Source organism: Stegodyphus dumicola, chromosome 7 (genome assembly GCF_044657685.1).
Source record: "Stegodyphus dumicola isolate Sdum_Otavi_A_Nest chromosome 7, ASM4465768v1".
NCBI classification, from domain to species: Eukaryota; Metazoa; Arthropoda; class Arachnida; order Araneae; family Eresidae; genus Stegodyphus; species Stegodyphus dumicola.
In genome coordinates, this window is record NC_140774.1 from 22629397 (window position 1) to 22646396 (window position 17000).

Sequence of the window (17000 nt, forward strand, 5' to 3'; positions counted from 1 at the left end):
GAAAGGAATAAATTACTTAGTCTTTCAAACCATGTGAAAATCTTGCCATCGCCGGTACTTAATTCCCTTCATTTACTGAGATAACCTGCTTTGTTATAAGTATGGTACTTCTTTTCTGATTTTTACTGAATTTGCATGCTCAAAGCTATCTAAATAAAGAAACGCTATTGTGAATATCAGAGTATGAGTGCGTATATGAAAGGGCTATATATTTTTCAGAATTCCCCTATGAGCTGTTTATTCTTAGGGCAGAAAGAGGAGAAAGCTTGCATACATCGCCATTCCCGGAAACTAGACAGTACCGAAAACATTACTAGACAGTCCGGTTTACCAAACAATAGAGTTTATCTGATTCCAAGTTGTAAAAACTGACAGTTATAAATTGTTATGTTCATGGCGACCTTCAGAAGGCATCAAATTACTTCAAAAGTTCCGCTGCTATAAATTTTCAGACTGCAATTTTTTTCCTTTAAATTTTCGAAAATACCTATTTTTTAAGTATTTTTCGGTACTTATATTAATATTGATACAAATAATACAGAAAGCACCAAACGTAGCTATGATGTATTTCAATTTGTCCTTAGTATTTTCTCACATATAAGTACTAACACTTTGTCTACACGTTTCTAATGTTTCACCATAGTAAGCCTTCTCTTTCCGAATGTATTCAGTTCCTTTTCGCTTTTGTTTTCTGCTTCTTCTTCTTTTTTTTTTAAATTTTATTTATTTATTTATTTAATGTTACCATATCCTGAGTTTTACTCTAGCTATTAGCTAGAGTAGCTACTAGGTAGCATTCATTATAGTACATTCATTATATTCATATAGCTACTAACTAGCATTCATTATAGTACAAAAACTAATATAGCTTGTCAATATCAACACATTTTTATCTTCAATAAAATCCACTAATTCGATTGATGCTGTAAAAATTACAATTTAATACTTTAGCCAATTATTCTGATTATAGTGATTTAAATTCGATTTTAGGCAACATATGCATTCTTTCAGAAAACGCGATATATTGAGCACCGCTGTTACAAGTAAATACTGTACATTCAACCATTTCATAATATATGTAAATGTAGCATAACTTCTTTTCGAGTGCTTGCATTGAGAGTCTCCTTCAAGTATACCTTAATGGAACTTTATTTCATGAAAATTTAGAAGTATTATAAAAGCCTCAGAATTATTTCCATTGCAAACATTTATGAATTATGCAGAAAAATATATAAGAAAAACATCAATGAGAAACTATTATCGAATATACATTTCATGACAGTAGTAAAACATTTTTTCAGTACCGACGGTGTTATAAAAGCTCAATATTGTGATAAGCTAAATAAAATAAAACGGTATTAAAAGTTTAATATTGTGATAAGTATACTAATCTATAACACTCATTTGATATTTTTGGCATTAGGAACTATAATGTAATTCTAACCGTTAAAGTAACATTGTATTTGTATTAACTATAATTGTAATTGTAATTTCAATTAAATTTATCAGTACTCGTTGCACCTTGAGGGAGACGCATTATTATTATTTTTTTTCTATTATATAAAATACTGTCCTCAGAAAAAAATGTCTCTAGACATGATTCTGTCTCCAAAATTAATGGATGAGGTGAACAGAAATAATCTTGGAACAGCCTTTGGGCAAGTGCTGCGAGTATGCGAAATGTAAGACTGTAATTAAACTTCGACCATCCTGGAGACTACACTTTCTTAGAATATTGCCATTCGACAAATTATAAGACCTTCCATTTATCTTTAAAGTTTAAGCTATCTGTTATTGACTGAGAAAAGCTGGTAATTCATTGTAGTTACTTTGTAGTTAAAACTACAACTAATGCAGTTATAACTGTAATTGTGCCGCCCAGATGGTACAGTGGTTAGGGAAGCCAGACTGCGATACCGAAGGGCCTGGGTTCAAATCCCGGAGAAGGCATGGCTTTAACTGTTCGTCCTTTCATAGGAGGCGATGGTGGCCCACATATTAGATGCCTCCATAATAAAGTGACTGCAACTTCTGGCCTTGTATAGATTAATGGACTGTGTTGCACTGTAACTGTTCCCAATCTGCCATTGGGGAAAAAATAAAATAATAATAATTGTAATACAATGATTGTTCGAATTACAATATAAATTCAAAAGCAATTAGATTTCTCGCTCAGCAGAGTAATAAGTCGTCTTTTGAATACTACAAGTTCAAATCGGATGCCCATTTTGGCAAACAATCTAAATGTTTAGATAGCTCCGTGGATTTCCTTATGTGTAACATGAATACAAATCATTTTATTTTAGAAAGTTCTCTATGAGTACATCATTCTTCTTAAACGTTTCGTTGCATTCAATTAAATAAAGATCTTTTCCTGCTTTTATTAACGGGTGATGTGAACATGAGCCAGTTTCCCTTAGAAAGTCCTCCATAGAAGCATCTTTGCAGTCTTTACCGTAATCCAAATAATATGACAATCACAGGTGCATAAGAAAATTGTACTTTTATTTGTTCTTACGTGAAACAATGATGGAAAATAGTTCATGCAAGTACTTTCACTTGTAACTGAATAATGCATTTTAACTATTTATGGAAAATGTGTGTTATGTTGAATAAAAGACCAATTCGTAATTTTTTTTTCCAATGGCAGGGAGTAGCCGTTTATAGACATTGATCACTACTAAGGCCGATCATGTTATTAAGGAGGGAACTAATACGTTGTCCACCGTTGCCACCTATGAAGAGGACGAACAAATTACATTCATGCCCTATCCGGGATTCGAAGCCAGGCTCTTCGGTACGGCAACCAGAGTCACGAACCGCTTTACTGTCTGGGCGGTAATTCATAATAAATGGATTTAGTAAAATGTCTAATACACACAGCAATTAAGCATACTGATTGCTGATTAGAATCCTTTTTTACCAGCTAAAGCAATAGGTTGGACAAGCATCCCGTAGCAAATCCTTTGCGAAAACATCCCTTTGCACTGGCATAAACTCTTTGCTTGCTTTCCCTTAATCTTGTAATTTAAGTTCACATGTATATCGAAGATCATAAACATACATATTTGCTTACTAACGTTATGTGCATTTCGGTCTATATAAAATATTTCCTTTAAGGTGGTCTACTACAGCAGCATTACAATACTAAAAATTTTTTTACACGCAGAATCGCTAATTAAGAAACTATGTTGCGTGCAATTTGGCAGAAATATAAAGCAATAGGTCAGTTTTCGAATCACAATGTTAGAATCAGGTTTGAAATGAAATTTACTTAAATATTATATTTTAAAAAAATAGTTTGAAATACGTAATTTTAATGTGTAGTTTGGAAAGCCATCAATAGATGGCGCTACGAGTTAAAATTTAACATTGTAATCTTATTTCTGCAAAAATTCACGAAGTAATTGATTTTGATATCAGTTATAAATCATATTTTTTTCTAAATAATATTTAGAAGCGTTTCATATATTCCTTTATACACAGTTTTCACTAAACATTGTCAGCTGTCAGCAGAATGACGTTTACGGCAACCCTATTGCATTACGGCAACCCTATTGCATATCCCATCGTTTTGTTTACATTTATTTGTACTGTGGTCAGTTTGCAAAAAATATGCGAAAATATCAAGGACGACCGAAAAAACATCCTGGTTTTAATAAAAGATCCAGAATTCAGCGTAAACGTCGAGCTCAAGAAAAAAATATGAAATTAAATTCCCGAGATGTGGAAGATTCCGAACAAGCGGATGTTTTCGAAAGGTGAGAAATAATTTATTCTTTATATCGACTACCCCGTGTTTATGATTTCGTAGTAAGTTAATTCCGAAGTAAAATATGCGTATGCGTATTTTTTTTATTGAAGGTCAGAAATTATTGATACAACTGCATCTGTGTCAAAGGAGAATCATTGCCCGGATGATTTTTTTACAAAGTAAGTTTTTTTTTTTTTTTTTTTTTTTTTTGTATGTGTGTGTATGAGGGGATGCTAATAATTGTTCAATTCTGTTATAAGAATTTATTCCTCCATTCACACTAAATTGTTGGGAAATATTGAAAGGGTAAATTCCAATTCACAAGGAATTGCTGAAATAATTGAATCTTTTCAAAAGTATGAGCATGTTCTTGCGATCTAAATTGAATTCACCATCATTACATGTATTATTGGAAATTTTATAGTCATATGTTTGCTACGAAATGCTTTGTCAGTTACCTATGGTATATTTTAACAGGTGTATGCACATTTATTCATGTGCTCGCTGTTCAACTTGCTTTTTTTTATTATGTCATTTACTTGGATGTTAAAACTTTCTTTTAGCGTTGGAACATTTTATGATCATTTATTAAAATTTATATATAAATATATATTATTGCTTGTTTATTTATGGTTCTGTGTATTTGTCATGTATGCATGTTGTGAAGTGTAGTTTTTGAAAAATATGTCACAAATGTTAAATTCCACCAAAAGCTGAATTGAATTGATATTGGGATGCAGGTAATTAGAAAATATCTGCTGTGTATTTTGAGCGTAAACCAAACTAGTGCCAAGAATGGGACCAATACGCTCAGGCTTGCTTAGCCTTTTTGCCATTGTCCAAATTGAATTATCTCCAGTATAAAGGGAGTGAATGCTTTCTCTGTATAACATTAAAATATCCGTCTGATCAAAAATCTACCAATAAGAAACTTTTCATATGTTATGTGACAGACTTTCTGCAAACAGAAGTCCTCAGCTCTGTTCTTGTACATGTTTTTTAATTGTGGTTCAGATGTGTACTTCTCAAAGGAATTCTTCTCATAGGAAGATTATCTGAACATTTAAAAACTATATTCTGCTTTTAGGGGCCTAATATTTTATGCCCCTAAAATTAATATTGAAATTTCTAAAATGTTGAAAAATATGTCATCTGGATTCTGTACAAAAAATATAATCCCCTTTTTCATTTCTGCATTTGCAATTCCTGCATTTTCTTTATTCCTACATTTTTTAATTGGAAGGAATTTCATTCGCAGAGCCCTCTAATTTATTCTTACAAATCATGTAGTAATGTACCATTTTAGATAGATATAAATAACACATTTTGTAATTTTTCTAAACTGTGGTTATACAGCATGATATAATAGCTACACAGGGTATGGCGAAACAGTATACAGCAATATCTGTCGCACTGTCTGAGATGGGTGGTAGTCATACATAGCTTAATGCTTAAATTTGTTATGTGTTATTTATTTATTCATGTTTTTTTTTTTTTTTTTTTTTTTTTTTAATTATGTTATAGCAGTTTATTTCTTTCATTCTTAGGTCCGGAAGTGAAAAATTTGACTTTTCTACGCCAGAAGTTACAGCTAATGTTCCTAAGACAAACCAGGCTTTCCTGAGGTAAGTTGGTTTATTTTTAAAATAGATATTAGCTGTGCATGATATTACAGTTACTTAATTATGGTTAACGAATTATGTATTAATTTAGAAGTCAAGCAACCAAAATCAGCGTTATATTTTCAAATAGTGAATATTTCAAAATATGATGCTGATTTTTGTTGCTTGACTCTCAAATTAATACTTGGTCGGTGTGTTATTGTATCTTAATTAAACTAATTATGGTTCTTTTCTTCTCAGTTCTGATCTGGACATTTCAGTTATTGACTCTGACGTAGAAGGTAGAAATACAAGCTCTCTTTTGGGGTAAATATGTATTTCTCTATGCCAAAATTAAAATGTCATCATTTATGTTTTTCTTTTATGGTGTTACATTATGTTGTTTACATACTGATAGCTATTAAAACTGTTAAATATAATATTGTAGCTATCAAAAAGAGGGGGATGAATTTGATTTGTACCAAATTTGGACGTTTTGCATGAAAGAACTTGAAAATAAAAGATTTTTTTTAAAATATATTCATTGAAATCAGTGAAATTTTCAGTCGGGACACTGAAGCAAATGAAAATATTTTGGGGTTTGATTCTTTTGATGGGAGCCTCATCAATAAGCCTACTATCTTTTTTAAATATTGCTTCTTTTTCATTGTTTTCATGATGTTTTATGTTCCCTTCATGAAAGAGATTTTTAATAATTTAAATTTTGTTAATAAAATATAACAAAATGAAATCTGTGATTATGTGGCTGTTATTTTTTCCATATATATTTATTTGAGGAAAACCACAAATTTTATTATTTTACAGAATTTTTAAGAAAAATATAAGGATAAAATTTTTTAAATAATTCTGATTATACTACCTTTGCTTTCCTCTCATAATGTGCCTCAAATTAGAGCAATTAGACAACAAATTTAAGTCGTGATCTTTTTTTTCCAAGTTTTTTTTTAGGCTTAGGAGTATAAATTGCTTATCCCCACAAGACAGTGCATCTTCTTAGTATGCCATCCTAAGGCTCCGTTCACATAATGGTATAAATGTCATAGACGCATAATCATAAGGCACAAAATGTGGGAGTTCCATTCACACCTGCGAGAGAGGGTCTAAGCCATAGCCAATTAGAGAAGCTAAATTTGTGCATGCATGTATGTGTCTACAGCTTTCTCTCTCAATAGGTTTTATGTATATGCTCTGATTGGCCGACTCTTATATCAAGTCGGCACAAAGTTGAAAACTTCAAGCTTAATGCCCAAACTAGTTTTTGTGACATAGCAAGGTCTGACTACAAAGCGTTGTTAGTTGGGAATTATGACATTTATACAACGGCTTGAATAGAGCCTTAGAAAGCCATTTGGTAACTGAGTTATCCACCATGAAAGAGTTATTCTTGCCCCTCTGAATTCAGTGTTTACTGGAACACGAACATTTTATACTCAGGTGTAGAGGCCCTTCATGTGAAACCTCCGGCACACAAAGTAGTGACTAATATTGCACGAGCAAATGACACTGCGAGCATGGAAGCAGCAGTTGTGAAGATGACTCATCTTCTTGTAGTAATATACTGGTAATCCAGTGTATTATTATTGTTAATTTATTTGCTATCTGTTGCCTAAATTTCCTAAACCTAATTGCGAATGGGCTGCCTGCATGGGCGTTTTCATGGTTTTCCCCGTGTATATGAGCCATTTCCCTTAGAAAGTCCTCCATGAAAGCATTCCTCCTCTTAGGAAGATCAAGTGCTTTGCTGTCATCAAATAAGCCAAATTTAAACCTAATTTGTAATATTTATATATATTAATTATATATATGTATATATATTGTATATATATATATTTTAGCTTGGAGTCTGAGCCTCTTCAGGAGAACCTTAATGATGAATTTCTGTGTCCTGATTCACCTTTAATTATCGAAAGGGAAGATCGACGAAAGGCAAATCCATTACCATCTGGCAGAACAATTTGCAATATGTCTTTTGTAATAGTGCAGGCTAGGACATTAGAGCAACATTCCCTAAATTGTAAATTTGGAGGATCATTTATTTTTAACAAAGTGATTCGACGTGGTCTTGTCACTACATATAACTATGTATGTGATAAAATTTTATGTGGGGAAATGGCAACAATTTGTTCTGATATGGAGAAAAGCAGCCTAAATCAGCTTGCAGTATTAGGTGCGTTATCTACTGGCAGTGGATTTTCACAAGAGGAGGAAAAGTTTAGCATCATGGAAATTCCGTATATGAGCAACTCGACCTTTGCTTCTTGTGAGCGAACTACTGGCAAAATAATACAGGGATGTGCACAGGAAACTATGTGTGCTGCTATAGAAGAGGAGAAAAGGCAGGCAGAACTTCGCAATGATAAAGATAATGATGGTTATCACTGTATAACTGTCATTGTTGATGGAGGTTGGTGTAAAAGAAGCTATGGGCATGGTTACAATGCTTCAAGTGGCATATCTGTTATTATAGGCATGGTCACCCAGAAAATTTTGTTTGTTGGAATTCGCAACAAAGTGTGCCTTATATGCAGTGCTATTGAAGATGGCAAGATGCCAAATAAAGTGCACCTTTGTTGGCGAAATTGGAATGGGCCTTCTACAGGTATGGAAAGCAGTGCCATTGTGGAAGGTCTGAATTATCTCCAGTGTGTTCACAAAATACGTTGTACTCGACTTGTTGGAGATGGAGATGCTAACACAATGGCCAAAGTGAAAGAAAGCGTTTCATATGGAGGACGGGTGATCAAAGTAGAATGTGCTAACCATGCTGTTCGAAGATATCGCAGAGCTCTTGAGAAACTTCAGCAAAATACTGCGCGCTTCCCCGGGGCTAAAGGAATTGCTGCCCGTAAATTGCTGAAAATTAAAATGCCACTGTTAGTCAGAGGTGCTAGCTATAAAAGCTCATGCTTTACCTAGTCATTATCAGCACACACAAGAAGCTATTGATGCATTAGTATCTGACTTGAGAAATGGGCCACATCATATATTTGGCAAGCATGATGCTTGTAGTGCTTTTTGTGCAAAGAAAGGTGCAGAGTTGGACAGCACATACAATGAAATTTTTTCCTCGGGTATGTTGCAAGCTATTGAAGCAGAAGTGGGAAGAGTACTGATATCGTGTAGCAGTACTCTTATTTGGAATGCCACAAATAATCCTGCTGAAAGCTTCATGAGTCAACTGTGTAAAACATCTGGTGGAAAAAGAGTTGATTTTTCTAAAGCTGGTGGCATGAACAGGCGTGCGAGTATTGCTGTCATGGCCTATCAAAATCCAGCACAGCAGTGGCGAAAAAATGCACAAAAAGCTGTAACAGGAAGTAGCCCCAGGACTCCAACTTTGAAATTCTTAGCTTCCAGAAATAAGCGCCATGTAAAACGTCTTGAGAGACGTAGACTTTTTGACACAGAAGAAAAAGAGAAATATGAGGAAAGCAGGACATATTCAGCAAGGTGGGGATATTTCTTATGGTGATTTTCCTGAGAAACCAGACCTATCAGATGAAGCATATGAATTGGCAGCTAAAAATTTTTTTATATCAATTGAAGTTCCAAAAAAAGATTCTCTTGAGGCCGTAACATGTGACAGTCATCATCTGAAAGATGGCGTCACGAAAGATCAAGAAGAATATCATCATCCTTTTTCAAAGATGTTGCTGATAGGCGTCCAACAACACTCAGTGCTGCTTTAGTGAAACGTATCATATATAATGATAACGTTTCAACTAAAGCATTAAAGTATGGCTTGGCTAACGAAGCAGTAGCCTTAAATCAATACAAGGAAAAGCACATGGGAAAAAACATCAGACGTTGTGGCCTTTTTATTGATCCTAAATATCCCTTTCTTTGTACTTCGCCAGATGGATTGATAGACGAAGATGGATTACTTGAAATAAAATGTCCTTATACAGCCAGATTCTCAGCAGACTTGTCAGACTTTTTCAGCAAGCCTAATTCTGTTGGTCTTCGGATGGATGCTGATAATAATCTTTATTTACCGAAAAGCCACAAATATTATTTTCAAATTCAAGGGCAGTTAGCCATAACAGAGAGGAATTGGTGTGATTTATATATATGATGCAGAGAAGATGCAATCACATTAAGAATACCCGAAGACAAAACTTTCTGGATCAGTTTAGTTCCAAAACTCGAAAAATTTTACGTGAATTGTATTCTTCCTGAGCTTGTTGATCCAAGAGCACCAAGAAAAATGTCTCTTAGAGAACCGAAGTATATTGTTGATGCTAGAGCACAGAATGAGAAACAAAAACAGGCCACTGCTTCTGTAAAACAAACACAAGAAAAAAGAGAAATTGAAATTTCAGAAGCAGATAAAATTATTTCATCTCCTAGAAAGAATGCAGGAGAGAAAAGAATCAGGAAACCAAAAATTATTTTTGATTTGTAATCAGTAACAAGCCAAGCCAGCACACCGTAACATTTTCTACGTCTGAATAAAAACTATGCCTGCAACAAAGCATTATGATTAAATCCATACCTAATTAGAATATTACCCCATTTCTCTAAAAAAAATATGTTCAAAAAGTCTCTGCTTTCAGTAATAGATACGTCTGATCAATTCTGCCATAATTCTGTAATCAATACTTGAAGCTAGAATCTCCTGTGCTGCACTGCCATTGCATCTCTTTTCTGAATGTTTCATCATCCACTTCTCATTCTAAATATTCCTGTGTGCTTTCATTTATAGCTGCTAACTTGTTGTGAACATTTTCTGCACCACATGTTATATTTTGCAGTGTAAATAATGCGTGCAATCATATATTTTGGTTTTAATCATCAGTAACTTTGGTAAAACTACATTTATGCAAAGAAGACTTCCATAAAGTCACAGTTTCTGTGAAAAAGAAAATAAGTTTGATGACCTCTGTCATAATTCAATAAATAATTTTTTAAAATAGCATCACCTGTGCTGCACTAACATTGGAAAAAATTAAAGTCATCTCTTTTCTGAATGTTTCCTCATGCACTTCTGTTTCTAAGTATTCTTGTGTGCTTTGATCCATAGCTGATAACTTGTTGAGAATATTTTCTGCACAACATGTTACACCTCTGAACTTAAATACTTGCGGTAAAGAAGTATTTTGGTTTGAATCATGTGTAACTCCAATATAAGTCCATTTCTCCAAGGAAAACCTCCACAAAGTCACTGCTTCTGTAGAAAAATAAGCCTGATGAATTCTGACAATTCAGTAATCAATTTTTGAAGATTACATCTTCTGTGCTGCACTGCTATTGCAGCAAATTAAAGTCATCTCGTTTCCGAATCCACTTCTGTTTCTAAGTATGCTTGTGTGCTTTGATCCATAGCTGCTAACTTGTGAACATTTTCTGCGCCACATATTATACTTCGCTATGTAAACAATACCTGTAATGATGTTTTTCGGTTTCAATCATCAGTAACTTCTGAATAACCACATGTCTGTAAAGAAAACCTCCATAAAGTCACTGCCTCTGTAGAAAGCAAAACAAGTCTGATAAACTCTGCCATAATTCAGCAGTCATTTTTTGAAGATAATCTCCTGTGCTGCACTGCTACTAATTATTAAAGATAACATCGTTTCTTTTGCCCTACCGTTGCAGAAAATGAAAATCTTTTCTTTTCTGAATTTGTTATAGTACTCATGTGGCCTGATATGCTTGTTCTCTAAACATTCCTGTATATTTTCTGTGCAGCTGCTAACTTTTTGTGAACATTTTCTCCACCATACTGTATACACCTGCTTGTAAACAGTGATAGCCATTAAGTGATGTACATCTACATATACTTAATTTGAATACAAGAAATAAATATATGTCTGATGAACTCTGCCCTAATTCAGTAATCAATTTTTGAAGATAGCATCTCCTGTGCTGCAGTGCGATTGCTGAAAATTAAACTGATCTCGTTTCCGAATGTTTCCACGTCCACTTCTGCTTCTAAATTTTCCTGTGTGCTTTCTCCATAGCTGCTAACATTTGAACATTTTCTGCACTACGTGTTATACTTCACAATGTAAAACAATGCCTGCAGTGAAGTATTTTGGTTTCATTCTTCTGTAATTCCAGTATAACTCCATTTCTCCAAGGAAGACCTCCACAAAGTCACTGCTTCTGCAGAAAAATGTGTCTGATAACTGTACCATAATTCAGTAATCAATGTTTGAAGAGAGCATCTCCAGTGCTGCACGCGATTGCTGAAAATTAAATTGATCTCTTTTCCGAATGTTTCCACATCCACTTCTGCTTCTAAATATTCCTGTGTGCTTTCTCCATAGCTGCTAACATGTGAACATTTTCTTCACCACGTGTTATACTTCACAATGTAAAACAATGCCTGCAGTGAAGTATTTTGGTTTCATTCTTCTGTAATTCCAGTATAACTCCATTTCTCCAAGAAAGACCTCCACAAAGTCACTGCTTCTGTAGAAAAATGTGTCTGATAACTGTACCATAATTCAGTAATCAATGTTTGAAGAGAGCATCTCCAGTGCTGCACTGCTATTGCAGAAAATTAAATTGATCTCATTTCCAAATGTTTTGTCATCCACTTCTGCTTCTAAATATTCCTGTGTGCTTTTCCCGTAGCTGCTAACTTGAACATTTTCTGCATCATGTTTTTCTCAGAGTAAACAGTGCCTACAATGAAGTATTTTGGTTTTATTCATCAGTAATTTAAGTATAACCACATTTCTGTAATGACCTCCACAAAGTCACTGTTTCTGTAAAAAAATGTATCTGATGAACTCTGCCTTATTTCAGTAATCAACTTTTGAAGATTACATATCCTGTGCTCATTCCCATTGCAGAAGATATCTCTTTCCGAATGTTTCCTCATCCAGTTATGCTTCCAAATATTCCTGTGTGCTTTCATTTATAGCTGCTAACTTGTTGTGAGCATTTTCTGCACCAAGTGTTATACTTTTCAATGTAAACATTGTCTGCAATGAAATATTTTGTTTTTATTCATCAGTAATTTCAGTATAACTCCAGTTCTCCAAGGAAAAGCTCCACAAAGAAAGATCTCCAATACAATTATTTACATTGTGTATTCTGATAGGCTTTAGAAATTTTTGAAAGTATTGGAAATTAATAACTTGGCAATGAAAGTGAAATTACAATTGTACTGAGTAAAAAGACACGTTTTATTTACAGGAATTCTATTGGACATTGGGTATTTCCTGTATGCTACAACATGTGCTTTATAAAGCAAAAAGATACGTTGGATTTACAGGAATTCTATTGGACATGAGGGACTTTCCTGTATGCTACAACATGTGCTTTATAAGGCAAGGACATTGCTTAAGAGGGTATAGATATCGTTTGCGGAGAGGACTCCGAGACAGTGAGCGTTAAGTTGCTAGTTCCCCTCGCTTTGTGTTTCGCCTGATACTGCTATAGTAGTTTGGTGCGCCAACTTCAGTTAGGAGCACTGTAGGAAGGCCTAGCATGCCATATGGTTTTATTGAATTTTTTACTGATTTCTGCATTATTAATGAGCAATTTTTTCCAGTTTATTGTTTCTGAGATCACAAACTTGGAATATATATTCGAAAGTAGTGGTTCCTCTCACTGCTGCTGAAGAATGTGACCTTGATTTCTTCAAACACCTTAAAATGCTTGCTCATAACGATTTCCTGCAGAAGCAAAAATGAGCATCCAGAGATGAAAGTTTCCAAACTCTTCAAAGCAAGCGGATAGCATTGAACAGCAACCTGGGGATGATGAAAGTCATAAAATCTGGTGACCCGACAGGCAAGAAAATTTAAATGATGATAGCTGCTATAAGCCGATCGGCGGAAGTTCAGATTCCGGCAATGAGCCAAGAAGAAATAAAACTATTTGTCACCAGCCAGAAAGAGTAAGGAAAGTGTCTGCTAACATGAGAATGAAGGTTTTTGATGCTGCAAAAAAGCTGATGGAAATAGAAATGCCAGTACCCAGCCTGACATTCCCCCCCCGGGGGTTGACGTAGAGAACTCTGCGAAGCTACTGGCTAGGATCTGTATCTAGGCAGTCTCGGCCACGGGGGTATAAAATTTATGAACTTAGTGGTTCTGAAGGCTCTGGGAAAGGTCACTTATTGGCCGGCCTCGGAGTCTGGCACGTCCTAGCGCGGCATGGTACTAGTAGCCCGGGGGTTTTCCCCCAGGTTCGCTGGGTAATGTCCCGCTGCGACGGGCTCGCCCAAGCGACTGGTAGGACTTAAAGTCCTGTTAATTGTCAAAGGAGCAAAGTCAACAGGCATACAAAATCTAAAATAGCCGAGTTCCAAGCACCTCATGCTAGATTAAGTATTGTGCAAGTTGACCTGATTGGGCCATTACCACCATCTGCTGGTAGGACGTATTATCTGACATTTATTGACCATTTTTCCTGTTAGGGAGAAGTAGTTTCTTTACCAGATATCACAAGAGAAATGGTTGTCAAAGCATTTTACAATCATTGGATTAGCAGATTTGTTGTGCCTAGTTCCATAATCTCAGATCAAGGAAGACAGTTTGAGTCGCAGCCTTTCAAGAGCCTTGCAAAAGTATGTGGTGCTAAAGTTTTACGTTCCACTCCATACCACCCACATTGCAGTGGGAAAATTGAGCAGTTTCTCAGAACTTAAAAAAATGCAATAAAGGCTCACAGCAACATCAGATGGACAGAAATCCTTCTAGGATTCAGAGTTGCAATATGTCCTGATACTAATCACTCTGTAGCTCAAATGGTATATTTTATGCAAATAAGGTTACCATGTGAGTTTTTCGACTACCTACCACTAAAACTAAACCTGAACCATTTGTAACAAATTTACTGTCTTTTATGGATCAGCACCAGTTTATCAACTGCTAACAAACATAAAATATTTATGCATAAAGACTTGAGATCATGTTCTCATGTGTTTGTGAGAACTGATCGTGTGAAAAAGGCACTTGAATTTGCTTATTGAGGGACCATTTTTTTGTGGTGAAAAAATATGATAAATATTTCCGAGTCTTAATTAAGGACAGACAAGTTAACATTTCATTGACAGACTGAAACCAGCTTATTTGTTACTTTCGAACAAATTACTAGAAACAGTGACTAAAAATAAAAAACCATTTCACATTTCATGTACCCAAAATTCTGATATTGTACCTAACGTCAAATCTATTATTCTAGATGGTATGAAAATCAGAAAATGTGTTGGATTTAAGGACTAATGTTTTGTATATTTTGCTATACTTCATCATCTTCTAAATATTAGTAAATATATATCTACATTAGTGATAATCAGCTGTGAGCACATAGTGCACCATCTGCAACTCATTTGGGTATAAACTATGCTAGTGATTATAATGTCCTTGCTTTTTCCCATATGCCATATGTTGCATGAAATTTTGTTATATGAATCTAGCTTCCTGTGAGGAATTTCTGCGATCTTTCTAGTATGTATGGTCAAGAATTAGGCTTGTGATATACTGTCATGATTTTGCCCACATGTTCCCTGAATATACTACCATTTCCTTAGGAAGACTTCCAAGAAGAATACTGTTGTGAGTTCTAAGCCTAACTATGGTTTGGAACTGTTTATAATGAATTATTGGGATTCTGCACATGTAATGTGGATGCAATTCTATTTCCATTTAGAAGATTTTCTGCAAAGGCAATGCTTTAGCTGTGAGATAATTCTGTTTTGGAAATAAAACTGATATTTATTTACATTTGTGGTATTTATAAGGCAGTTTATCAATAGCAGGTAGCATCTTGCCTCTTTGCTTTGATCAGGGCCTGTGCAACCAGTGGTAGTCAAAATTTTATAATTTAGCAGAGGGCACTGAGCAGCAAAATTTAGAGGCAAAAAAATGTTCAGAACTTACGAAGACATCAGCCAGCAGAATTTAGGATATGCAGAGATTGCACTGAGTGGCAATAGTGCCATATGTTACATTTGCTATCTGCATTATTAATTTGTGAAACAATTTCAGCTGCTTGAAAATGCATTTTTCTGTTAGAAATTTGTATTTCTTGCAATTTCTTTTTTTTGGGGGGGGGTCGAGAATATGGTGTTAAAAATATTTTATCATTTTCTTTTTTTTTTTCTTTTCAGGTGAAAATTTTGTGCATGATTTGGCTTTCATTGAGACGTCTCTGGGTCAGGAGTTACTAAGGAAGAGAAACTTACATGCAGGTTGAAGCATGCAGTGTCAAATGTATAAGGAATATAAAAGATGCTGTATATTAGTATAAGTTTGAATAACCATAATAAAAAAATTTCTTGAAAATTGTGTTTTTTCTGCGAGTTATTAAAATTGGAAATAATTAATTACAATATTTATGAAAATTTTCGACAATAAAAATACAAGTAGTATTTAAAAAGTACTGCAAAACTCATTTTTAAGTCGAAAAATTATTCTCAGATGAAATTCTTTATGCAAAAGGATTCGATTATGCAAAAGGACTTTTTTAGTATTTGAAAGGTTCATTTGAACCCAACAACTGAAACTAACGTATCCCCAGTTTATTGATACCAACCATTTTGTTGGTATCAATGAACCCACTACTTTCTAAAAGCATTTCTGTCAATTACTAAGGGCTAATGAACAAGTGTTGAATTCTCAAGATGAATGTTGCCGAAACAGAAAAAAGTGTACTTCAGAACATTCTGCAGTAGCTCAAACAAAGTCACGGACCTCATCTATACTGTAGTCAGAGAGAAATTATTCCCCTTCCTTTTCTTTCAAAAGCTGAGTTTCCAAACGCACAACGGGAGGCCGTTGCTAAAAGCTGTGGAACCAGTTTTATAGCTATTTTTAGCCACTTGTGAGCTGTTTTTCAGATAACACAGTAAATCTCGGGGAGGGGGAATTTGAAATCATGATCACTGCCAGTACGGCAGAATTTACGTACAGCAAAATTGTAAAATTCAGCGAAGCATCAAGCAATAAAATTTTAGAATTTTGTGGGAAGGGCACTTGACAACAGAATTTATTGCGTACAAAGTCAGCAAAATGCATAGCGCCGTACCTGATTCATGATACAGCAGTATTCATTACCAATAGCAAACTTGTTTGAGGATAAGTTCGAAAAAATGTTTTCTAGTTGTTACCTAAAATCGGTAAACAATAATCTTTGAAAGATTATTCGATTATATCGTTACTAATATGGTAAAAATTTGAAAAGCAATCAGAAGCCGTATCTCTAGGGTCTTCAAGTCACGATTTGTTTTTATTTGTTCGAATATGATATTTATATCTCTCTTCCTACAAGTATGTATCTTCGTACGTATAAAGTATCAAAAATAATAAATGTAATTAATAAATTTTCTCTAGTTGCCCTGAAAACTACATCTGAATATAAAGATAAGAAAGACATCAGTAAATTGCTGTTGTTATTTGCTGATCATAATGGTAATCAACCGAACATGATCACATATACCGTCTTCAAAACTTTGATTTTTATCAAGCTTCATATAAATACTAGGTTTTTGTTAGTCACGTAATTTGACATCCTAAATTTAAGATGACAGATGAAATAATGACTAGTTCTGAATTAGCTCACTCAGGAAGTAAAATTTTCTCCTTCCCGTCAATATAGCATATTTATAGCTCCCAATGATGGCGATCACTAACTAAATATGTTATGGATTAGAACCCTATTGC

At 34.5% G+C, this 17000-nt stretch overlaps 1 protein-coding gene across 2 annotated transcripts; it reads left to right on the forward strand.

Annotated features, from left to right (window-relative positions):
• Positions 1 to 3612: 3612 nt before the first annotated feature.
• Positions 3613 to 15623, forward strand: LOC118181731 (uncharacterized). 2 transcript variants are annotated; one of them, XM_085819972.1, is made up of 5 exons: positions 3613 to 3761; positions 3865 to 3933; positions 5302 to 5379; positions 5617 to 5682; positions 15449 to 15623. In XM_085819972.1, exons 1-5 carry the CDS (start codon positions 3616 to 3618, stop codon positions 15450 to 15452), a joined length of 363 nt encoding a protein of 120 aa, XP_085676098.1. In that variant the 5' UTR covers positions 3613 to 3615; the 3' UTR covers positions 15453 to 15623. The 2 variants fall into 2 exon arrangements, with proteins under 2 accessions (XP_085676098.1, XP_085676099.1); XM_085819973.1 differs by lacking the exon at positions 3865 to 3933.
• The last annotated feature ends 1377 nt before the right edge of the window (positions 15624 to 17000 follow it).